Genomic DNA, 26,941 nt, shown 5'->3' on the forward strand with positions numbered 1-26,941 from the left:
TTTGTTATTGTAAAAAGAAGATTATTCCTTACCGATTATTCCTTTTGTTTTTTACTTTTTCTGCAAATTGAATACTTGTATGGTGGACAGCGATATATCCCTGCACCCAAAATACTATTAAAACAGTCTAACGCAGCCTGCCAAATCTTGGCCAAATCACAGAGATACCGATTCGCACTGGACTAATATTATGACAGGGTTTCTGAGTTCGGCATGCTGCACTTTACTATGGATAGTACCATCAGTGTAAGATACATCTGCCCACTTACGTGGTTTTATTACGAGCAGCCACTTCTACAACTGTTAAGTTTGAAGAATTAATATTGTTTTTATAAGGAATTGAAATTATATTAATACATTTAAATGATATTTTATTAATGAGGTTCAGGAGGAGCATAAATAGTCACAGCCGACTTACCCCTGTACTACGACAGTTTCCTTGCATCCCTCCTCCACCCCATCTCCTTACTCTTAATCCACTTTTCATCCCATGCTTGGGATAGGGGGATTCTATGGGTTTGGGCTATATTCTGGCAGTAGAGCCCTCCCCTGGGACAGCACGCCAAAATATGCTTAATATTTGCTTAATCAGATTGGATGTAAGGGTGAACTCATGAAATGCACACAACAACATCACATCTAGAAATCACACCAACTTCTGTAATAGCCTTAATTGGTACATGAAATCACAGACTTTGAGTGATAAAACAGTTTAGAAAACTAGTTCCATCAAAATAAGGTTGCAAAAAATTAGCTGCAATTAGCTTTCACAATACTTTATTCACATGTTTTTAGTCACAGTGCCCGATCCTATACAGCCAGCATATGTGTCACCAAGCCAGCAGAGGGAGCCCTTACCTCTAGATGATCTGTGATCACTCCCTCTGCTGCTACTTCCTGTTTTAGGACTATAAATTATAAAGCAGGCCCCTAACCTGCATGTTGCATTGTTTTGATTGTTTGTTTGTTTCTAGTTAGCCTAGCCTTGTGTTTCCCTTGTCATAGATTCTTTGGTTTTGATCCTGCCGGTCTTTTGATTCTTTGATTGTTTGCTGCCTGTGTTAGGGTTATGTATTGACATTATGCAACTTTGACCCTTCAGTTTCAGCTTCCATCTGGTATAACACTTTTTGTTCTAGGTCATGACATGACATGGCCTCTATGTAGTGTCTTAGACTGGTATGGGCGCCAGGGGAATCTGAAGGAATGAAGATATGTGACGAACATGTCTGGAGTCTTTGTTTTGCCAGTTGTTTTTACTTATCTTGCTCTGTCCTTTTTCTCTATAAATAAAGTAACTTGCGAACTGAGCTTCGGAGGCAAAGCAGGCAGAGAGGCAAAGCAGGGAAGGAGGCAGAAGGCGGGGGCCTGCCCGGCCCCCGGCCTCAGGCGGACTGTGATCCGTCTGGAGGCAAAAGGGAGGTTAAGGAGAAACCTGCTTCTCTCCCGTTTGCAATCGACAGCGCAATCCTTGCAAGCTAAAAATCCAGAAACTTGTCTTGTGTTTTATTTCGCCTTGAGTTGATCCTTCCTGGTAAAGAGCCGTTTGAGTGAAATAGTCTCAACAGCCTGACCCGACCTCTGCCTGTTTTTTGGATTCTGTTGTTGCCTTGCCTCTGATACTCCTGTTTGCTGTGTTTTGACGTCTGCCTGCTTTGACCATGCCTTCAGCCAATAAAAGCCTGTGAATGGATCCGCACGCCTCAGACCTCTCACTCATTACAGAATGCAACCTCAAACCAGGATCCAGCGGCTTTTCAACCGATCCATGGCCAGGTAGGCGCCTCGCAATATCTTTACTAACCCTCAAGCAGGGCACCCAAGAATATCTGGACCTGGCTTACCTCTCAGACTTACCGGACTGTTTGTTGATTGAGTTCTTATGTGAGGGAATAAATCAGCCACTCAAAACACAACTTGTTCGGGAGGCCATCAGCTCCTCCAGGCTCCATCGTCCCTCCGGCTCCGCATTGGTCAGTCGTCGACCATCCGTCGCCTTGGGATTCCTCTACTCCGGCTTCGCCTCGTCCCTCCATCCCTCCGACTCTGTCAGGCTCCTCCTTCCCTCCGGCTCCACCTCAGTCCTCTGTCACTCTGGCTCTGCCATGTCCTTCTTATCCCCCATCTCCACATCTGTCGCCGAAGCCTGCGGCATCGCCTTGGTCCTCCAGCACCTCTGTGTCACCCTGGCTCTTCGGCTCTCCACCTCCGCCTCAGTCTCCTCCACCACCTGCTCCGCCACCGCCGGTCGGTCCCATGGAGTTGATGGCCGTTCCTCCTCCATGGCTCCTCCCTCCGTTGGCTCCACCATGGATCATCATGGCTGGGCTCTGGATCTCCTCCTGCTCCGGACTCCTCCTGGCTTCTCCCTCCGTCTGTTCCTCCCTGGACTCTGTTTGCTGACCCCCTCCCGGGGATTCGTCCTCCACCGGAACCTCCTCCCAAGCTCCCCGGTTTTTGGTTTGTTTTGTTGAGCGCCAGGAGTCGCTCCTAGGAGGGGGGCTATGTCACCAAGCCAGCAGAGGGAGCCCTTACCTCTAGATGATCTGTGATCACTCCCTCTGCTGCTACTTCCTGTTTTAGGACTATAAATTCTAAAGCAGGCCCCTAACCTGCAGGTTGCATTGTTTTGATTGTTTGTTTGTTTCTAGTTAGCCTAGCCTTGTGTTTCCCTTGTCATAGATTCTTTGGTTTTGATCCTGCCGGTCTTTTGATTCTTTGATTGTTTGCTGCCTGACCCGACCTCTGCCTGTTTTTTGGATTCTGTTGTTGCCTTGCCTCTGATACTCCTGTTTGCTGTGTTTTGACGTCTGCCTGCTTTAACCATGCCTTCAGCCAATAAAAGCCTGCGAATGGATCCGCACGCCTCAGACCTCTCACTCATTACAATATGTAGTTAAAACTAATTATTTTGATTCTAAACTAAAAGCTGAGCAATTGACACAAAAAAGGAAGACATGCATGAAGCTTATGATAAAAAATCTGATTCAAAAGAAAGCATCTTAATTTAATTGCCTGTAACATTAATTTGCATTGGCTCTTATAGCCATTTCCTTAATAGCATTATTTTGATCTATGATACTTTTTGTGTCCAGTCTTGCTTTTCTCTTTTTGCTGATTACATTTTCCAAATGCCAAAAGCACACAGATCAGACATTTAGCTCTACAAAATATTTGCTAAATATTCCAAATGCTATGGTATATGTGTATTTATGTGTAATGAGTGTATTGTGTGCCTCTGACCTTCAGACACTGTCATTAATTCCTTATTCTGCTGGACTGCATCATGTCGACCCAAACCACTTGCGATGCATATGAAACCGTGATGAAATTATGAAGTATGAAATACAATGTTACACGCACTTAACATTATCTAATCTCATATTATGGTTCTGGACATATCTGCTGTTGTTTTCATTCCCCATGTGCTCTGTTTCTGTCATTGTTCACTGTTCACTTGGTTCAGGTGTGTCTGTTAATTATAATCAATTACTTTTTAATAAATCTGGATTTTTGTAATCTGTATCTCCGTGTGCTCCTTACCATACCATACTGTGACTGTTGCTAAGTGATTATTACTTATTATAAACTAACACTAGGAGACTAGACACATACATTGAGAGGAATGCATGCATTTCACAGTATACATTTGTTTTCTCAATCTTATGTGCTCTTAAGACTCATTGTCATCAATTCCTAAATTCCACAATCAACACATTTCTTTTTATTTATCATAGTAATGCAGCATTTTGACACCCAAAATAAACACACAATGGGCTACACATACCTGTCCAGGTGCTGCGTTTTCACACAAGAGTGTCTCGTACTCAATAGCAAACACTGGAGCGTTGTCGTTAATGTCCATGACTGTGATTAGAGCAATTCCTCTGCCAACCTGAGACGGGTCCTCTGACATACAAAAAAGACAATTAGCCGTTAGCTGTGTTTGTTTGTTTTGTGTGTGTGTGTGTGTGTGTGTGTGTGTGTGTGTGTGTGTGTGTGTGTGAGTGTGAGAGAGAGAGAGAGAGAGAAAGAGAAAGATTGTGATTTCTTTGGTGCGATCTGTTACTTTGAAATCCCCTTATTATAAAAACTCAGGTTCATGGAAAAAGGGAGAGGCAGGGCTCTGAGAGAGATTCTTCATTTCATTTAGTTGATATATTTGTTCATTTATTTACACAGTTTCTTATTTTGATTTAGCTAATTGGTTGTATTTTGTTCATTATTAATAAGATGTGTTTATTGTCAATGCTATTGGTTTTGGGGATTTGTTGTTAAAGTGTCATTAGATTTTTTACCTTTAAATTTTGTTTGGTAGAGGCTACATGAGTATGTCCTCGACATAAGTGCTTCATCTCATCTTTTTGTTTTAATTTTTGTTAGCAGGGTAGATTAATTTTTTTAAAGACCTATTGAATCAGTTATTTTTCTTTATCTTAAGCTAATTTGTTTCACTATGTTGATTAGACTTAAGTTATATCTACTCCTGTGAATTTCAATATAATTTTAGATTTTGTCTAAAATTATATTGATTTACAATAATTATATTGTTTTACCCACAACTGTCCTGTTGATCTTGGCTTTTTGATATTCTGCGTGCGTGTCACCCTGGGTCATTGCATCTGCATAATGAATTGTGGATACATGTCTTAGTCAGTTAAGAGTTAAGGCCATAAGATAAAAGAAGTTTTGAAATATTATAGATTCATGAAATGAATAGCCAAATAATCATGATCCATCATTATATGTCATTAAAGGCTCATCAAACCCCAGAACACATTTTTTTAGATGCAGACTGCATTTCAGTAATAATAATAATCACTAATAATACTCATAAATGTTATTAATAAGTGTTTCGTTTTTTTTTTGTTTTTTTTCGTGGCCTAATGGTAACCCGTAACCTTTTTCACTAACTATGTTTAATAGTGAAGGTCAAAGGGTTAAGTAATTCATTTAAAGTTTTTGTTTGTTTGTTTTGTTTCTTGCATGCATGCTGTTTTATTACACTCACGGTTCTCAGTGGCAAATATAGTGATGTTGTGGACTGAATTAAGTTCTCTGTCGAGGGCTTTGGCTGTGCTGATGATACCGGTCAGAGCATCCACATTGAAGAAGCGTTCCAGGTCTGTGTTCCGGTCGATGGAATACCTGAACACACCAGACACGAGTCCTTCAGTAATAACTGGGAAAATTAACTAAAACTTATTATCTTGCCTCTATTCTTATTTATCATCAATGATTCTTGCATTTCAAAATAATTCTGTTGAATAACTGTAGCACATCTACAAGAACAAAAGGCTAATGCTGCATTGTTTTATTCCTCATAACAACTAGATGGCACAAAAACTAACTGCAGCACTATATATATATATATAACATTTTAAACACATTAAGATATATATATAAACTTTTTCTGGTTTAGATTAATAAATATCAACATATTTTTTGCATTTGTTAAATGTCAGAATCAAGCAAAGGATCATGATATGGAATGTTTGTTTTTTATTACTTTCATCAGTCAAGAATTGACATACACTCCCTTAGTGTTTGGTAGAATGGCCCCAGATTCACTTGGGTCAAACGTTTTGGGTATCCTTCCACTAGCTTTCTACAATAGTTTGCTGGAATTTTGACCCTTTTCTCCTGACAGAACTGGTGTAACTGGGTCAGGTTTGTAAGCTTTCTTGCTCACCCCTGCCTTTTCAGTGCTGCCTACACATTTTCTATGGAACTGAGATCAGGGCTTTGTGATGGCCACTACAATACCTTGATTTTGTTTTCCTTAAGCCACTTCGTAACTAATTTGGAGGTATGCTTGGGGTCGTAACCAACAAATATTTTATTATTGATTAAACATAAAAGATTACAGCCTTTACAGATGTGAGAGTGTGGGGTAAAAGGCCACTCTCACCACCACATAAATGACTACTTTTAAACAAAGCAATGCTCAATAAAACACACAAACACACATATTATGTATTTCTACAATGTTTCACTATGGTAGTAGTAAAAAGCACATTGTACCTTTAGCCCTATTGTTAGTATTTTTTCCTCATTATAAAGGAATCTAACAGAATGCATGGTCGCTATAAAAAACTGAATGACGAGTAACTTCGTAAGGCTAAATTCAGAAAAAACGGAGGTGCTAGTTGTCAGACCCAAAAACCCCACATGTAATAATCTAGAACACAGTCTAACACTTGATGGCTGCTCTGTTAATTCTTCATCATCAGTGAGGAACCTAGGTGTTCTGTCTGACAGCAGTCTTTCCTTTGAAAACCATGTTTCTAGCCTCTGTGAAACTGTGTTTTTACATCTCAAAAACTGATCTAAATTGTGACCTATGCTCTCAATGTCAAATGCAGAAATATTAATTTATGCGTTTAAGACCTCGAGGTTAGATTGTTTTATTGGGTGGATGTTCTTCATGCTTGATAAACAAACCCAGCAGCTAGAGTCCTTACTAGAACTAGGAAGTATGATCATATTAGCCCGGTTCTGTCAACACTGCACTGGCTCCCTATCAAACATCGGATAGATTTTAACATCTTATTAATTACCTATAAAGCCCTAAATAGTTTATCTCCTCAATTGCACGTCCGCTGCAACCTAGAATACCTAGAATATTAAAAACAACTGCGGGTGGCAGATCCTTTTCCTGTTTAGTACACAAACTCTGGAATAATCTCCCTAACATGGTTCAGACACACTCTGTCAGTTTAAAGACACATCTTTTTAACCTAGCCTACACATAACACACTTATACACTTATATTATTCAAATCCATTAAAAGGATTGTTAGGCTGCAATAATTAGATCAGCCTGAACCGGGAATAATCCTCATAAAACACAATGTATCTGTGACATCGTAAAAAGAATGGCATCTACGCTAATATTAGTCTGTTTCTTTTTTATTCTGGTTCTCAGTTCGCATCCGGATCAGATGGTGGATCAGCACCAAGATGATCTTCATCAGAGACCAGAACACCTAGATGATTAACATGGAGAGATCATGGGAACCAGAAACACAAACTGTAAGTCCTTTACACAGTCTGACATTGCTCCATGTGGACTGTAAATGAAGTGCTGGTCGTCAGAGGAGAACTAGCCCCAACTAAGCCTGGTTTCTCCCAAGGTTTTTTTCTCCATTCTGTCATGGATGGGGTTTTGGTTGGGGTCACTTTATTTCTAGTGATTATCAACAATTTGATTACACATACTCTTGTCTTGTCCTTATGCATTACCATCACTCTGTTCTCCTATTTGATACTCTTCATTGCTTTGATACAATCTTTGATTATTTGATTGAATTTAAATGAGTAACATGTTACAGATATATGGTGATTCACAAACAATTAAATAAGAGAGTAATTAATTATTTTAACAGAAACAATAGAGTATCATTCTCCATCCCAATTCTCAATGCCACACGGCAATTCTTCAATTATCAAATAATTGTAAAGGATCACAGTGATGGATAGAAACAGTCTGCTTGTCAGAATGAATGTTATAGTTGGGAATGTCAGGCCTCTGGTGGGAATGTTGATGACATTTATCATTTCTCTTTCTCATCTTGCTTGCTGTCTGAAATACTGCTCTATCCTAATAAAGTGCCAAAATGCCAATAATATCTCTAAGAAAGAGAAAAGTTTTATAAAGTTTCACTTTAAGTGCAATTACTTGCATAGATTACATAAAAGTTTTTACCTACAAATTAAGAAATGGTAATAAAACATATTATTAGTAATTTCACCAATGAAAATAATTTCTTAGGAGTGTGTCTTTTATCAACACAGAGGTGTTTCATTAACAAATCCACGTTTTTAAATGAACTGAGTAAAACAATGATTCAGTGAACCATTCATAAAGGCAGCCATTTGCTCAGTTTCTGGATGAATTTGAAATATTCGATTAAATAAATCATTGAATGACTTAAGACAGGGATTTGCTGCCACCTACTGGAGTAGTTTTATATTTTGTTTTTGAAAAATATTTGACTATTTCACTACTTTTGTTGTTGTTTTGTGAAAATTAACACAATAACATTAAATTAATAATATTGTTTATACTTTGTCTTAAGCACATGCTGTGCATGTTTATTAATTAACCTGAGCACATTAAATTGAGCATGTTATATATATATATATATATATATATATAATATTGTTTTTCAGTAGTTACTAGACAGCCTTATTTGTTAAGTGATTACCTGATGGCATTGTTGGAAGAGTCTGGATCACGGGCAGAAACTGTCCCAATAACTGTGCCAACCTTCGCTGCCTCAGAAACCACCATTTTGCTGATCAGAGGAGAGAAGACCGGCGGCTCATTCACATCCTCGATAATTACCTTTACAGCCACTGTATCACTGAAGGGGCCAAAGGTCAGAAACTGAGGGTCAATATTCCGATTAGTGGCTTCAATCTTCAGAGAAAAACTGCTTTTAGTTTCATAGTCCAAAGGCTGTAGGAGAGAGAAAGAGAGAAAGATTTACACTTTACACACACACACACACACACACACACACACACACACACACACACACACACAAATAGTGAATGTTGAAAGATGTATAGTTCTTTGGTCTAATAGGATAACCCAGTCTAAAAGAGGTTTGGTGTGTTCATCTGCAAATATACAATCCAGTGTGATATAATCCAAAGTGTAAACACAATGTATTTATAAAACTAGACATCTGATGATCAATGACTTGATATGTTTAAAGTCTCAGGCACTATTGTCAGGCCATGCTGCTCCTTTTATACATTTAGAAAGGTTACTTAATTTTTTGTTTCCTATAATGTGATCTCTGGAATGACATTGCAATATGCAACATTCCTTACTATTAAAACAGGAGTAGCATGTCTGAATTCACAGTATTCATTAAACAATAGGTAAACAGTACCCAAATGTTGGAATAATGGCAATGCGTGCAGCACTGCTGAGCCGAGTGTTTTGCCTGTCCTGTTCATCTCTTTCTCCTTCCTATTGTTTCTTGTCTCATCTACACTACTCTAATAAATCTAATAAATTTATGAACAGCCAAAACATAATTTAAAAAAAAGATAAAACAAACAATGGCATGTGACCGAAGATCAGGGATTCAGCACAGCTATTTCAGTGACCACAGTCACCATCCCTGAAACACACCAGATCCCAGTCCCCAGAATTCCAATTACACGCACCTGCTTTCACAGGTTAAGCCAACTATATGAGCACTCACCTTTCAGTCACTTGCTTTCCAGTCTACCGTTTACTTTCATAAACTGTTAAATACTCCCTGTGCAAAACTTACCTGTTTTGACTTACCCTTCATTCTTCTGACTATCTTACTCCTTCATTCCTGGTCAGCCATCTCCATTATCCATCTGCACTCCATTTGTGACAGAAGACTGGCCCATAATATGCATCTCTATGGATCCCTGTCTTCCCACTCCCTCTGAAATCTGCAAGGAGCTGGTGAACATCTCCGGGTATCCCTCATGCCAGCTACATCTCCTCTGTCTGTCTCTGTTGGTTCCATGGCCATACCTGCTTCCTATGCAAGTGACGCAGCTGAGTATGGTGGTTTCCTCTTTCAGGTAACCCTGGGTGTCATGACCAATGTGCTGTCCATCTTTCAGGGAATTTCTTCACCGCTTTGTAATTGTCTACATTGATGACATTTTCATTTACTCACGGAACCTGGCCGACCATTACAGTCATGTGAAGCAGGTCCTCCAGAAGCTCAACAACATCTCCTCCTAAAGCTGGAGAAGTGCGAGTTCCATCACCCCACCATGCAGTTCCTAGGTCTGACAATATGGAATTCAGATGGACAGGGGGTAAGGTGAGCCCTATCCAGGAGTGGCTTTTTCTCCAGACTGTAAAAGAGCTTTAGAAATTTCTTGGATTTGTGAACGTTATTGTCGTTTCATCAAGGATGTCAGTCTGTCAGACTGCCTCTTTAACCTCTATGCTCCGAGGAAAGCCAAAGTCCCTGTCCGGGAACTCCAGTGTTCACAAAGCATTTAAGAGGACTCATCCAGATCCCAATGTTCCATATGTGGTTCCATTGTGGTTGGACGCCTCCACCACTGGAGTAGGGGGAAACTACGACACTGGAAACCAGGAGTTTCTTTGCCCTTAAGCTTGCCCTAAAGGAGTGGCAGCATTGGCTGGATGGAGTTAACCATCCTTTCATGGTAATAACTGATCACAAGAACCTCCAATATAACCTTTGATAAGCCTACTGGGCCTTGTTCTTTTCCCATTTCAAATTTACTATCACCTACCATCCAGGAAACTCGTACTGGTGACCTAGTATGTCTTATGATGTCATCAGGTATGTTAGAAGTTTGTGGCAAGGCAAGTTCATGCCTCTTCCTATACTGCAACGGCCCTGGTTGCACATTAGAATTGCTTTTCAAAGGTACAAAGAGTAATTTTAGGGATTCAGCCCAAGCACCATATTTACCATTCCTGACACACATCGGATCCCAGTCCCCTGAATTATAATTTACGCAACATTTACACCAGGTAGTGAGCAGGGATACATTTCTTTCATAACAACTAAGATTTTTTAAATATGCTAATTTTCATGAATTTGAATGTTTATGTCAGAGTCAATTTACAACTAAATTTTACAAAAATTTGTTCAGTGTTTCATGAATAAAAACCAATACATTTACAAAGTGTGAAAAATAATATGATATAGGTCCTGCCTGTTGTTGATTTAATACCAGCAGTTATGTTATGCAAAGCCATTTCAAAAGACTGAGGAAGCCATTTCCAACACTGAGGAATCCCACATACAACGAATATCAGTTGAATAATTTTGCAATATTAACACAGTCAGTCTAATTCATCATATACTCTGAATGGCATGTCATTCACTACGAAGTGCACTATGATCTCACCCTCTGTAGAAAGATGACTCCCTCCTGTGTCTCCTCGTCTGTGGTGACATTGAACACACCTGGTGCATCTCCATCTATTATATAGTAGTCCATTTCTGCATTGGAATCGATATCAGCATCTGCAGCTTTCAGTTTGGCCACCACTGATGGCACAGGCACCGACTCCAGCACTGAGTACTGATACGACTCTACAGAGACACAGAAGCTTCATGTTAGACTAACGGTAAAGGGTTTATGAACTGAGAAACCAAAATTTCCTTGATTTTTTTTCATATATGAGTTCATTGTAAATTAAAAAAAAGCAGTTGAAGTACTCAAAACTTTCTCATTGGTCTAAAAATGTATATTGATGGCAGTTTGCCAAAATAAATTCTACTCTATCATAAAGTAGATAAGCTCCATGTGTTTAAGGCTTCCCACTAACTCTACAGTTCTGCCTGTTTAGCCCCACCCACCTATTCTGCATCATTGATGTTTAGCTCCATCATTGATTCTACATTGCTGTATTCAAGATGTAAAAATAGCTTAAAATATATTATTTCTGAAAGTTTTTGTGTATTTGGTATAATGCAATGTGGTTATGCAAATTAAGGTTAAAAAAACATATTGTTTTCCACATACTAGGAGTCGGACTATTGTCGGAGCGGATATTAAGCATTTTTATGATTATCGGCAAATGCACTATTTGGCTCTGATGCAGCCTGTCGGATCACCACTCTAAAGCAATTTCCACCCACCACACATCTGATTTGTTAGAAGTCACGAGTCAACACCAAGGCGGAAGGCACTCTCACTCAGAAAGTACTTTCTAATTGGAGCTGTTTCAGTGATGATCTCTCAAATGCAGCAGCAAACGTTGCTTAAGTTGCAATAAATCATAATCCTCTACACTGACGCTGCAAAACACTTCAATATTATCTATTTATGGTTTCCGTGGGGAACACGATGGACAGAATGGTGGAATCTCATAAACGAAATTGTCATTTATACAAAGACCTATGACATAGACTATGCATAGGTCCTCATGGCGACCTAAATAAATGAAATAAATAAATGATGTTTTATTAACAATAAAAGGAAATGAGCATAGAAGCAGAGGGAGCACAGCTAGTTCTCAGGTGAGGGCTCCCTCTGCAAGGAGTGACCCCTGGAGCTCGACGTCCCCATGATTGTGGTGAAGGTTGGTTGGGTCTGGCTCTGTGGAACTCCTCGATCAGGCTTGGATCCAGAATGTCTCAGGCGGCTACACATGATCTCTCCTCAGGTCCCTCCCAGTCCACCAGATATTGGAGCCGACCCCCTCTTTATCAAGATTCCAGCAACTCTTTCACCTGATAAGCGGGAGCACCGTCAATATCGAGAGGTGGTGGTTGTTCTGGGGGCTCATGACCGGGGTCAGCGTCTGGGTAGACTGGTTTCAAGAGGGAGACATGGAAAGAGGGAGAGATATGATAATTAGCAGGCAGCTCTAGCTTATATGTGACTTCATTGACTCTCTCTAGAATTTTGAAAGGGCCAACGTACCTTGGGCTAAGCTTTCTGCTTGGTAGTCGCAACTTTATGTCCCTTGTGGAGAGCCAGACCCATTGACCCGGTTAATAAGGAGGGTGTGGGCAATGTCGTCTGTTGGCCTGGATTTTCTGAGTTCTTATGGCCCACTGGCGATGGACATGTGCGCTGTCCCACACCCTCTAATGCCAGCAAATTCAGTCGTCCACCGCATTGACTGAGGAGGGTTCGCCAGACCATGGGAACATTGGGGGTTGGAACCCCAGAAGGCATTGAAAGGTGGTGAGACCTGTAGATGAGTGGGTAAAGGAGTTCTGGGCATACTCCGCCCAGGGCAGAAATGACTGCAGTAAGTTCTTAGGTATCGGTCGATTTCTTGATTAAGGCATTCAACTTGACTGTTTGATTGAAGGTGGTAACCTGAGGTAAGACTGGCATTGATGTCTAGTTGCTTGCAGAGTGCTCTCCAGACTTGAGAAGTAAATTGGGTACCTCGATCACTGACTATATCCTCTGGGAGACCATAGAGGATTGTGGAACAGGGCTAGGGCTGTTTCCATGGTGAATTGATTGGAGGGTGGAAAGTCAGTGATAAAGTCTATGGAGAAGTGAGACCATGGCCATTCTGTGATGGGTGAGGCTTTAGGAGACCTAAGGGTAATTCTTTTGGTGTCTTGGATTGTGCACAGACTGGGCATGATTTCACGTATGCTGTTATGTCTTTTCATTTCATTTCATTCAGGAGATAGGGGTTAGAATGACAGATGATGGAAGTATGGGTTCATGGTTACTTGTATAAGAGTGGTGGTCATATTGTTTGGATAGAGCATCGGCTTTACCATTCTTACTCCCAGGTCAATAAATTGACAGTGAATTGAAACCGGATGAAGAATAACACCCAACGGGCTTGTCATGGGTTAAGGCACTTTGCACTCTTGATGTATTTGAGGTTCTTATGATCTGTGCTAATTTCAAATGGATGGAGGGCCCCCTCTAACCAATGTCTCCATTCCTCAATGGCTGCCTTCATTGACAAAAGTTCCTTGTTACCTACATCATAGTTCCGTTCAGCAGGTGTGAGCTTCAGTGATAAAAATGCACAAGGATACCATTTGCCTGATTAGTTCGATTTATGACATTCATTGATGAACTGAAAAAAATTGGAAAAAAATTGGACTGAAAAACGACAGGTGAGTTGGTGAGCCCATACGGCATGACAAGACATTCATAGCATTCATAGAAAGTCCGTTTTCCATTCATCACCCTCCCTTCCTGATCAGGTTATAGGCACTTCTTAGGTAAAGTTTAGTCAAAAATGGTAGCTTCTCATGGTTGCTCCAATGCTGAAGGCACTAGTGGCAGAGGGTGTCGAAATTTCACTGTTACATTGTTGAGCCCTCGGTAATCAATGCAGGGCCTTAGCCCACCATCCTCACCACCCATTGGCTTTCAGTTCGGGATAGTGGGTAAACTTTACTTTTAGGAGTCATGGCTTTGGGAAGTAAATCGATGGCGCAGTCACAGGGTCTATTGAGTGGTAGTTGTGTGGCTTTGGTCTTACCAAATACATCTGAGAGATCTTGATAGCAGTTGTTTGGTTTCAGGGCTTCAGGGAATATTGAATTTGGACACAATGATGCTATCAGTGAGATTCAGAGCGGCTCCAGAGTCAATCATTGCTGTGAGATCAAGAGATACTTCATCAGACTTGAGGTTGAGAAATGAGAGAAAAGAGAAATTGTCTATATTTACCGTGGAGTTTTGAGGTTTGTGAGGGCATCCTATGATGTGATGGTCTGTTGTCCCACAGTTAGGTATTCTATAAGGATGAGGTGAAAGCCGAAGTTGAATCCATGCATGGTTGTTTATTGGGGATGAGATAATAAACAGTAAGACTGTTACTGGAGAGTCAGGAACACAAAGCAGGCAGAGAGTCAGGAACACAAAGGCAGTCCGATCAGTCAACATATACATCCAAGAGTCAGGAAAACAGGTAAGCGGGCAGAAGTCATACACAGGGAGATCAAACAGGAAACTTGGTAGAATGCTCAGTCAGGCAGGTTAACTGGCAATACTGGCATCAAGCACATGGAGGGCCTCTGGATATAAAGCCCTCAAACAGGAAATGAGTGTAGAAATAGAAGGAGCACAGCTAGTACTCGGGTGAGGGAAGGCTCCCTCTGCTGGCTAGGCGTTACATTAACATGTGCTTGTAAGGTTGTACTCGTAAAACGTTAGTAGGTCAGTTTGTACAAAGCTCATCACTGTGTGCCCTGATTGGCCAGCTATCAAGTGCATTGTGACAGAAATGTTACGCGTCTTACTGTTATGTGATATTATATCCTGGCCCTATGACACAAAAACAATAAAAGCCATTACAAATTAGGCATTTGCTGCATCCAGTGGGGAGATAATTACTGATTATGATGACTTATATCTTAATGACTTTTTACGTATAGAGTTGCATTGCGAGATGTGAGTCTGAAGCGCCTGACTGACCTTGCAGAACAGTAACTGCCTCACTTTATAGTCTCTGTGCACAGAGGCTCTATGAGTTCAGTAATCAGTTTTGTGTAAAATGCACTCAACATACTCTACTATTTGCGTTGAACTGTTTTGGAACTGTGTTGTAATTACATCCTAACCACTGATTCCTAGTTGTGTCCTCTTTTGGAAGCACAAACAAAGTATTTTCAATTTCACAATGACACGCAGTGTCTCCAGAATACAGCACAGCAGCAACACTAAAACGAGACATAATAGCTCCGCCTTCATTCTTTTTTTGGGTGGTGTTATGAAAATAAACCCAACTTTTATAAAGATTATCTCTTTATTCTGTGTAACTTCTTATTCTTTGTAACTTAATCTATGAAATAACAGCTTGTAAGACTCCAAAGAGAAAAGAAAACTTGAAATCACTTCATATGATACCTTTAATAACAGAGTTAGAGAACAGTATAAAATAAAATAAAATAAATGAATAACAGAAAACAAAGGCAGTTCATGACACACACACCAAAGCCATCAAGATCCTGCCAGTGTACAGGTCATGAATCAACATGATTACAAAATGTAATTTTGCATAATGAAAATTACTTCAGTTCTTATTTCTGTTTGGTTTTGAGATATGGGTCTGTTTTCATGTGAATGACAGAAACAGAAAGGAGGCTGAAACACAACTTACTGTATTGACATTGACATTGATATTGACATCACAAGTCAACACTTTAGAATAGGGGACACTTATTTATTATTAACTATGACTTTTCCTTTAATACATTCGTAATTTGCTGCTTATTCATACTTAGTAAAGTGTTAAGTTTAGGTATTGGGTTGGATTAGGGGTGTAAAATAAGTTCATATAGAATAAAGCATATGTGCTCACTACTAATAAATGGCTAATATTCTAGTAATATGCATGCCTATAGCAAGCAACTAGTTAAGCAACTATAAGCAACTAGTTAACAGAACCTAAAATAAAGTTTAAACACATATAATTAGCCAAATTATACACAGCCATTGATTTCTAAGAAACATTCTTTTCAGGAGAGATTTCAATGCTTTTTTAATCTAAATTCTCAAAAAAATAATATGTGTGAGTCAGTATAATCTCACAATCTCGGTTTTCTCTTATATGGCTTACTAAATGCTTATGTGGCCGTGGAGCAGACTTGTGACAGCTGAGGTGAGATGAGGAGTGTCATTAGCAGATCTCTCATGTATCTTCAGCATTCGTGTCACTCTCATGGAAACCTGCCATGTAATCTTTGTAATGACTTTTTAATTTACCATGGAATAGAAGCTTCTAGCAGACCAAACCTTTGCAGTCACACCCTTGTCTTGATTTTGCCTCTTTTTCTCTCTGTGATTGCTTTTACCTCCATCCATCTACCTCTTTCTTTTTCCTTTTCTCTCTTTCTGATCATGCTCTTTTGATTTTGTCTTGCATGTTTCTATACATTTGCTTAAAAAATGTACAGGTGCATGAATATAGCCTTTTGCTCGGATACACCACATGCTAAAGTGAAGAAAATATGTTCATCTTTTTTTGAAAACGATTACACCAATTCACTTTCCACAATTGACACATGAGGTTAAGGTGTGAGGCAAAGACATGAAAGATGTTCTGTGCTCTTACTGCGAGAGAAGCGTGGAGGGTTATCATTGACGTCGGTGAGCGTGACCGTCACGGAGGTGCTCCCTGACAGTCCACCCATCTGACCCACCATGTCTTTAGCCTGAATGATAAGCACATACTGGTCACGCGTCTCTCTGTCCATGTTGGGCAGGGCTGTCCGTATGATGCCTGAGGAAAACACACAATCTTTAGTCTGAAGGGCAATACTGATGAGCAAAGAAAATGTATTTAAATTTTAAAAAAAAACACCCGCCATATTTATTACATTATTAATATTATTTTATTATATTTATTTTTTGTTGCACACCAATTTATTCTCGTTTAGTGTGTAAAAACGTATGACGCTCCTACATAATCCAATAATCAGTTTATATTTAGTTGTTTTAATATGAGTTTTTATCCAACAATACTGAAAATCAATTTAGTCAAAAATTTATATTTTTGGTGCAAAACAACTGAGCACATATGACAGCGGAATTTGTAGTTGTAGAAAATTGCCATACATGTGTAAAAGTAAATTTGAAGTCACAGACAAAAGTTACAAATGTGTTTGTGGGAAAAAAAAAATCTACAAAACAAAACAGTTACACCTTCTTAAATCTTTCTCTGCAGGTGCACAAATCCTAGTCCACAAATCACAGATCAAGAAAGTCGTACGCTCACATGTTTGCTACCATTGCCGCAGTGAATATGGTGCAAAACACATTCACATACCTGCATCATCGGGGTGTATTTTGGAAATATCGTTATTACATCAGCTGGTAAGTCAAATTATAGAACTTTTAATTGCAGGTTATGTCAGACGTTACATAACAGTGAGCTAACCTGAAAATAGTAAATCAAAAAACAAGGTAGGAAACACAGCTGTTTGTTACCTTGCTGTTACATACATTATACCAACTGTTACATACATCTTTTGTATATTATTTCAGGTTGTAGTCTATTTGTAAATTAGTGCATAAGCACAGTGAGAGTCTTTTGAAAGCATGGAGCCGTCTGCTCTGCTTTCTGTTGCTCTTGTGGTATTTTGATGTCACACAATGATTGATCAGCACAGCACAAACAGCCAAATCCTGATTATTAAGACAGCTTAGAACTTCTGGACTAACCATGTCCCCAGGAAGTGACATGTCTGTTCACCTTATTATATAATTTGTATAACATGCTTGTTAGTGTTTTTTTAGGGTCATTGTGTTTATGTATTTTTTTCCACGTGGCATTAACAACTAGTGTTCTTACTCTATTTTGGCATAAGAAAAAGGAACTAAATTTAACTATCAATTTAACTTTGCTTTGGGAAGCAGTGTCCCATGTGTTGGTCACCTTCTATCTTTGACCAATTCACACACATTAAATGTGAGTGAGCACCAAATATGGGACAAATTCTTTATATAATATACAAAAAGGTACACTGAATTTCATTCTACTACCACCACAAAATTTGGTTTACACAACATCTAGAGTCCAGAATCTTATATAAACTGGGTTCTAATCAATATAAAGCTCCGTAGACAGGGAGGGGAACACACCTGAGGAATGTCTTGGGTTGCTTGCTGAGAATATTCTGGACAAGGTAAAGTTAGAAGGAGCAGGTTCTGTAATACCTTCAGCTCATACCCCTTTGAATGCCTGATTTTGCTGCTTAGACGTCTGCCAGTACACTTGACCCTTAAAAGGTAGGAATACTCTTTTCACAGGGCTATTTGTTATCCCTGGTAAATTTATTATATATACATTTGATAATAGTGAAAGCAAATGAGATACAGTACTCATATGACAGCATGTGAGGCAAAGTCTTGACTGTTATCCTGCTCACAGGTGTGAATTATCAAAATTGCAGACACTTAACTTGATGAAAATATACTTGGTCCTAAATTATACTTGACTCTGGCCCTAAATGACAGCTGTTTTGCGTCAAACTTTTTGATGCTCCCAGAACTTGTTCCACTCCACTATCAGCTGCGTACGCTTGTCTCTCAGCTCCATAGAGAATGAATTGGAAACGCTTGTTCAGCTTTGCTCACTCCACACTACTGAACTCTGAGGGTGAAACTACACTCAGAGTCTGTAAAACAAACATAATGGATAAAAATAGACCTTCACAGCAATGTTTCAACTTAAGTCTATCAGATTTATTGTAGCAATGAACTTCTAAATATTCTATCATGTTTCAGAGATAAAATAATAAAATGTGTACATGGAAATGTATTTTTGGTATGAAGGAAATGTACACCTGTAAATGGTATGTAAAATGTTCTGTGTCGTTCTAAGTCACGAAGACCAACTAACAACGATCCTAAAATGGCTGTTGCTGGCAAAACATTTTAGAAACATCTGATGATATGACCTTTGGAGTTTTGGGGAAGGGTTGTTACGGTGAGGACAACATCAGAAATATCGCTAGCACCTTGGTGGGATTTTGTCTTTTTCCTTTGGGTTTAAATAGCCTGTAAGCCCGCAGATTTGATTTTCTTTTCTAAATTTGCGGTAATCAGCAACAAGCAGTTGCTCTTAGTTTGTTAACGTTTTTTATCTCTTTTCTTCACTTTTAAATTGCCTAGTTTAAAAACAAGGTCTGTGAGTATCTTACTTAAATTTTTACATTAGCAGCAATTTTACATCAATTTGACATTCCTTCGCTGATAGCACACGTACATCTAGAAGACGTCTGTTTGACATCTACATTTACATCTGCAAGAAGTATTATTTAGGCTGTTTGCTCATCTGCAATACATCTATTAGACATCTCTTTTTAGATGTCTATCAGATGTTTATGATTCAGAATGAATGTAAAACTGACATCTGAAAGATGTCTGCCAGTCGTCTGTAGACAGCAGATGCTTTCCAGATGGCCCAGGTCCATATCCCTGACAAAAACGCAGAACTCGTCACTGTCACTATTTATCCAGCCTTAAACAGGAGGGACAGGACAAATAGCAACCATCCTGCTTGTGCAACAACTGCCTACAACGATGGAGAAGTCAATTTTACTGGCTTTTCAGACTAGTCTGTTTTACACACAAATTACTCAAAATTGATCCATGAATGAGGTTTTTAATGCGTTGCACAGTTGTAAAGGGGAATTTCTTACATTGATTTCTTAAAAGAGAGCTACAATTCACAACCTAATTACCAAAAAAAAAAATTATTCACTAGTTATATGCATTATTTATGTCATTTCCACTCATGCCTCTGCAATATTATAAAATTCATAAGATGTGGAACTTAAGCTGAATTAAAAAGGAAACAGTTCAGAATAGATGAACAGTGCATCAAATACAACAGAACACTACATGCACACTTGTTGGTTAACACCACAGACATGCTCAAAGAATAATGAGACGCTCCTCTCCCTCCGGAAAGAGAATGTAACAAGTAGACTTACAGCCTTCTGACTGAGATTCACACCCAGAGTGCCTTGCAGGTGGCAGCTGGAGCACAGTAGGATGCTGGGTAATGAGACTGCTACAGGTACAGTATGAACACACACACTCTCTCTCTTTCTCTCTCTCTCTCTCTCTCTCTCTCTCTCTCACACACACACACACCACAAACTGAAGCACCCTCACAGCAAGTCAACATTCAGAATATTTTCATTTGTGTTTCTGTGTTTCTGCTGTGTCCCCTGAGGTAATTTAGTGTTTGCTAAGGCAAGCATCATTATTACTTTTGTATATATTTAAGGTTTAGAGATGCTGAATATATTCGGCAGACTGCAGTGCACATTAAGCTACAGTTCTATGTATTGATTTTAGCTCTGCTTTTAATACAATGAAGATACACATTCCCTTTCAGACTCTAATTGATTTAAGAGTTAATGGTATCCTCATAATGTATTACATTTTCTAATCTTCCTCAAAAATTATCCCCCCGGGTAGCTAAAGGCTTGCTTACATAAAAACATGGGCACTAATGTAGCCTACTGAGGATTTTGGCTACCATGCACATGAAACAGTGTGTCTAATCAAATTAGTTTTCATTGTGCAAGGGCATTTTTTGCTCCAAGTGCCCATTAATTTACACTGATCTTATATGCAGCATTTCTGCAGTTCAACTGATGGACATCCAGGATTGTCCTTGATAAGCTTGAGATATGGACCTGTTAAAAAAATGGCAGTAATCTAACATAACAAGTGAAGAAAACCAACTATGAAATCATTTTTCTTGCTTTGATAAAAAAAAAAAAAAAAAAAAGATAATAATAATCATTTAAAAAAAGACTCTAGCACCCAGACTGCTACGTCTAACACACAGCACCCTACTCTTTATCACTCTTTCTTAAAGGGGTTAGGGATGATTCTCCACAGTTGATATGATTCTTTAGGGTCTTAAAAACTGTCAATCAACAATTGTGGGAGAGGTTAATATGAGAAAGGCCAACACACATTTATGTTCAAACAGCAAATAAAACTTAATTTTAGTTCCAATGAGACTTTTCACAGATGGAGCACTGTGTGCCATTGATAAATTTGGCTCAAGAACTCTGTTCCACTCACAATTCATTTTTTAATGTAAAAAGTAGTTTTGGCACATCCTGCCAAAAAATGGTGCCAAACTCTGACATATCCCACCAGGAACCGGACGTCTTTATAACGTCAGATTGATGTTAGACATGTTATGAATTCAGTTTGCAGTTAGTTTAATCAATTTAAATGAGTATTACTGTAAGGTTACCTGTTTTGGGCTCCACAGAGAAGTAAGGGTGTCCATGTATGATGCTGTACACGACTCTGGCGCTATTGCCGTATGTGGGGTCGTCTGCATCTGTCGCTGTCACCTGAACCACCATAGTGCCTGTGCATCCAGGAAATATGCAAAACCAAATCCTTGTTAGTTTTCACTCAAATATTACCCATTCACACTCTCTGCTTAAATCTAGATTAAAGACACTTTAGCCATGCATTCACATAATTGTACTTGTACTTCAGCTACATCTGATTAAATTCACGTGATTATCATTTAGCCTGAGTTTAACAAATCATTTTTGCTTGTTTGGAACAGCATCTATACTAATTATGTCTCTGTTTGTGTTTGTTTTTTGTTTCTGCTACAGATTTGACACGCTGTGTTCAGTAATCTTCGGTGGGGATTTAACCCTTAAATGATCTGTGAACACCTGAGAAGTGATGATGCCAACCTTGAAACAACACAGACATCCTGTATAATGCTATAAGTTTGATTACAAATTTAGTTGATTGTTTTTGCACAAGCACGTTTGGCTCTAGAGTTGAATGCATGCTGTGTGATATGGATGTGGTGAGAAGCTCCACCTATCTTTAACATTTCGCTAAGGGATAAGAGTTAACACCTACTCCTTGTATTTCAGATCATGCTCCTGCCAAGAGAAGTGCGAGGCATGTTCTGTCACAGAGATTGTAGGCAACGCAAAAGAGGATTCTGATGGGAAGTGTTTTCCCTTTCTGAACTTCTCCAGTTACCAATAATTCTTTAATACAGGTTTCTTCAAGAAGAAAAGAAACTGAATATGGAATATATAATTCTGAGGTATCAGTTGCAGAGAGAGTATATTATTTATAAATTAGCTCACTTTATAAGAGTAAAAGGAGCCGATTCAGGCAAGTTGCTGGATCTGGATGATCTTTCTTTGACATCTTCCGGTGTTCTACCGGTGTTAAGGTTAGATCAGGTGGAGCAGGCTGACTGTCTCCTGTACGAGGAGCAATTTATATCTCTTTATAACTGCATGTTACCGTCAGCCTTCCATTTCTTCCTGCTCTCCACACTTAGGGTGGAGAGATCCATTTGTTTTAGAATGTACCAGAAATGTGTGAGCAGAGACATAAATCAGAATCAGAAGAGCTTTATTACTAAGTATGCTTACACACACAAGGAATTTGACTTGACTTCCAGTGCAGACATGATACATGATAGTAAAAAAAAAGACATAAGACAGCTACAGGTCACATCCCTGGACTATTTTGTTTGTGTTTTTCACCAGACCTAATTTCTGTCTCCTCTTGTCATTGTGTTCAGGTGTTTTAATGTTAATTAATGTTTCCCTTTTATAAGTTTCAGCCTGTTCAGTTCTCCTTGGTCCATTATTAAGTGTTATATCTGTGCCTCTGCCTTGTTGGTAATCAATCGATTTAATTGTGGGATTATCTTTGTCTTCATCACTTGCTTTAAAGCACCCATGACAATACAGAAATAGATGTATGGGGGAGTGTATTTGTTTAAATAAGTGCACATGTTATAAGTGTGCAGATATGTTATTTACAAAGTGTGCCCTTTACAAGTGTACAAATGTTTTTTTCCAAAACCCTAAAGAATTGGGTTTTGTGTATAAATATGCCAGATGTGATGGACAATGTATAATTAGACAGTTTAGTTGGTCAGGCTAGATATATCCTGTGGGAAAAAGTCGATGAAGAGATGTTTGCTTGCTATCTCTCAGTCGGGAAGGCATCGTCACTGAAGGATCCAAACCATTGCATGTATTACACAATGGCAGGTCCAATAAGATTCTTGTAGATGTTGCAGTTTGTAACGCCTGACCGGCAGAGGGAGCCCTCACCCGAGGACTAGCAGTACTCCCCTGCTTCTTCTCTGCCTACTTCCTGTCTAGGGCTTTATAACCAGAAGCCCTCCACGCAGTCAAATGCGAAGTATTGCCAGTCTGACTGCCTTACCAAGCGTTTCAACTTCTACTCTGTGCTAATATCAATGTGTATGACCATTGCCTCACATTTCACAGATTCTGTTTGCTTTGTTTTCCTGATTGGACTGTTGACCTGTTAACAACTCACTGCCTGCCCATTGACTCTGAGAACCGGATCACCATCGAACCTGTCTGCTGTTTGGACTGTCTACCTGGTATCGACCCTGCCTTTGTTTCAACATTGATGTCTATTGTCTTAACCTATAATAAACTTCCGCGAATGGATTCTACTCTGGCTTCCGCCTCCTCGTTACACAGTTCCAATGATTGATTAATTTGATCAATGGGAATTATTCCAAAATATGACATATAGTGTATAATTGATTCTTTTGCAATCAATTAGGATTTTTCAGATAAAAAAAGGGTCACTGCTTGTGGACAATGTCCCTTTAATGATTCCTGATCTTGTTGCATGCTTCTAATGCCCTAGTACTGTAAGCAGGCTATAGGTCATTTTCTATGGCTAAAGTTGATAGAGTTGAGTTGACATAAAATTACACCACTGAATGATTGCTTGACAAACAGATACGTTGAAGCTAATCATAATTATGCTACAGTTACTACGAGCATATATATATATATATATATATATATATATATATATATATATATATATATATATATATATATGACACAAAAAATATTGTATTATCTATGGCATTTACAGCATGCTTGCAATAATTTGAAGTGCTATACATTGACCTGGAATGGCTTTGTGGTGCTTGAGTCAAAGCCTCTGCAGCTGTATGTCTAATCACTGTCTCTCTCTGTCATCTCTCATTTGTCCATCTTCATTCCTGAGAATGATCACAGTCTCAGGTTTCCATCCATTTTCTGTGTATGAGAAATATATCTCTGGGGTTTCTAATCAATTCTGAGCTCCAGGCAGCTGACTGTCATCTGACAGTAATGAAAATAAATATACCTCAACTAATTTCAGGAGATGACACTTTTTCATATTCCTCCACCAAACAGGAGCTGAAATTCGACCGTCATGGTCACTGAATCTTGTTTGCTTAGGATCAATAGTTTTTGTTAGGTGTACATGAGAAGCAAAACAAAAGCAGCCTTGTGTGTGTATTGTTTCTTATAAATATGCTTCTACATATTTGGCTTCTGTGCTGTGTAAATATAGTCTCCATAAATCATACTTTTTAATGCACAAGTAATTATTTACTGATAAAGACTAAAGCAATAATGTGATGTTGCAATGAGAAATAACATTCACCAAGAAACAAAACAAAACATTCATGCAAAATATCATATATACAAGTGGGATTTAAAAAAAAAAAAAATTGTTTTTCCATAAAACATTGTATTTAGCATTTAACACTTTCCCTGGAGTGATTGCACCTGCTGCCCTGATCTCAACAGTGAAAGAGACTTCAGATTTATTATCACTAAACATTTAAATGGATCTTTGGTTAATTCCAACCTGTCAACCTGTGAATTTGTCCAAATGACTGAAAGGCAACTTTTGCAGGTATTTTTACCCCAAACAGCCTGAATGTTTAGGATAATATGTGATCTCACAACTCCTTGGTGCGTACGGGAGTCTAATTACTTCCTTAAATTCATGATTTCCATTTAACTGTAACCATTTGTAAAACTGTACCCTTTGATTCACCATTAGTTTTTGAGATAAAATATCACACAGTTATCACAACAAAAAGATTCTGTCATTCATTTATGCTTCAGTGCGGGACTTTACAGTATGATAGCACATGTGCCCTCAGTATACGTCTGCCATGTGACTGATCCAGACACACTGAGCTGCTGTTCGCTGTCTCAGCTTCTGACACCTTCTTTGGCACACTGTCTCTCCAATTTATACTGAAAGTTTAATCCATGAATCCCATTCTGACAGGGTCCTCAGGCCAGGAGCATACAGCTTCTGATTCCTTGAAGACATTTGAGATATCGGCCATCTGAATCATTGTGTTTCTGGGAGTTCACTGGCAGTTTGTCGTAAGACAGACTGTTACAGATATAACCCTGACACTCGCAGTGCATCTTGGGAGTGAAAGCACATAACTGCTTCCATATACTAACAAAAAGGCCAATGATTTCACCCTATTTTAAATTTTTCATTGTCTTGTAATGATTTCATTCTGTGAGCACATATAAAATGATTGCCAGGTTATGAAAATTAACTAAATCACAGTGCAGAAAATGTATCCATTTATTCATCTTTCCCAAATGACAGAGTGCATAAAAATATTACATACAAATTTTTACTTATCTATGAATTAAAAAAAAAACTGTATTGTAGTTTCCACAAGAATATTGTGCAGCTCAACTGTTTTAAACATTGATAATAATCAAATGATGCTGAAAATTCAGCTGAGCTTCGCAGAAATAAATAACAGGGAACAACTATTTTAATTGTAATAACATTTCATTGTTTTAATTGTATATTTTTATCAAATAAATGCAGCCTGGGTGAGTAGAAAAGACCAATGCAAAACATTAAAAACACACCTTTGAGTGGTAGCTTTTTTTTGATGCATTTTTTTAGAAATGGCATTCTGAGAAAGTAACCACAAGCTTTTGAAAATTAGCAAAGATGAATTAAATGAACATACCAAGAGGAGACATCTCAGGCACTCCTGCGGTATACGGCCCATCCAGAAACTTGGGCTCATTGTCATTGATGTCCTGGACCTTCACAAGAAATTCAGACTCGTCCTCCACCGGAGCTTTGGTTTTGCTGTCGACCGCTTGAGCACGCAGAGTGTAATAGCCTTGTTCCTCTCGGTCCAGGCGTTTGGTGGCGTGGATGTCCCCTGTTTTCTCGTCAATAGTGAAGATAGAGGAGGCTCCATCTCCAGTCAACACGTACCTGACGTTTCCATCGCCTTTATCCATATCTGAATGCAGCTGTGAAAGACATACAACACGTAAAGAATTACAGACACTCAAAACTTCAGCTGTTATATGCTCAAAAATCTTGACTAAATGGGTACTAAAAAATTACAGTATCATAAAAAACTAAAATTTGCTTTCTAGATCAAACAACCTTTTGAAACCAAGCTGCAAAGTGACACACTTACTACATCTTTGCCTTTATAATAATCCTCTTCTGCACTAAAGTATTGTTTTGACATGTAAGGATAAAGATAGTTCTGTCACAAAATGATTTGTTCTGCTTTAAACATTGGAGAATCAAGACTGTTATAGATCAACTGATGTTATAATCATTCAAAAAGTCTATACTGTATAATTAATGTCACATTCCTGTGTCTGCAGTGGGTTATGACAAAAGCATAATTCGGAAAGCAGTAAAAAACACGATGCAAAAGGATTCTTTGATGTTGCTATGAGAGGAGTTTCTTCATTGCCTTCCTTTGCAAACCAGCCTCTTGACTAACCTTGAAAGTTTCCTTAAAGCAGCTATATGAACATGGTAACACAAAGAAATGAGTGAATAATGAGGGGTAACTTCAAAGTAACTTACTTGAACAGTCTCATTAACTGATGGATCTCTCCTTTGATTAACTGATAACCTAAATCAGGGATCTTAACCTTAAATAAATAGCTACAGAAATGTCATCTCTCATCTTAACCACAGTAATAACACATTCATTTGCCAGAAAACAAAGCCCTCAAATTGCTGAAAAATAGTAGCAAAGTTAGCAAGTTAGAACATTAAAAACTTTACATATGGTTCTATTTAATATAAAATGAGTACAAAAATGCTCTTTTGTATAAATTGAG

At 38.7% G+C, this 26,941-nt stretch overlaps 1 protein-coding gene across 2 annotated transcripts in view; it reads right to left on the reverse strand.

The window, feature by feature from the left end:
- The window catches only part of LOC122329460 (cadherin-7-like), a 60,201-nt gene that overhangs the window by 16,492 nt on the left and 16,768 nt on the right, over positions 1-26,941 (reverse strand). Inside the window, exons 3-9 of one of the 2 annotated variants that reach the window (XM_043225683.1) lie at positions 25,810-26,104; positions 21,220-21,339; positions 16,546-16,713; positions 10,899-11,086; positions 8,210-8,463; positions 5,012-5,148; positions 3,788-3,909 (exon numbers count right to left, since the gene is read on the reverse strand). In XM_043225683.1, the coding sequence (XP_043081618.1) occupies positions 3,788-3,909; positions 5,012-5,148; positions 8,210-8,463; positions 10,899-11,086; positions 16,546-16,713; positions 21,220-21,339; positions 25,810-26,104 (1,284 nt within the window). Of the gene's footprint in view, positions 1-3,787; positions 3,910-5,011; positions 5,149-8,209; positions 8,464-10,898; positions 12,310-12,422; positions 14,080-16,545; positions 16,714-21,219; positions 21,340-25,809; positions 26,105-26,941 lie in introns of those variants that run through there. The other variant, XM_043225684.1, reaches the window with a different exon arrangement.

The sequence above is a fragment of the Puntigrus tetrazona genome, chromosome 24 (genome assembly GCF_018831695.1).
Source record: "Puntigrus tetrazona isolate hp1 chromosome 24, ASM1883169v1, whole genome shotgun sequence".
In the NCBI taxonomy this organism is placed as follows: domain Eukaryota; kingdom Metazoa; phylum Chordata; class Actinopteri; order Cypriniformes; family Cyprinidae; genus Puntigrus; species Puntigrus tetrazona.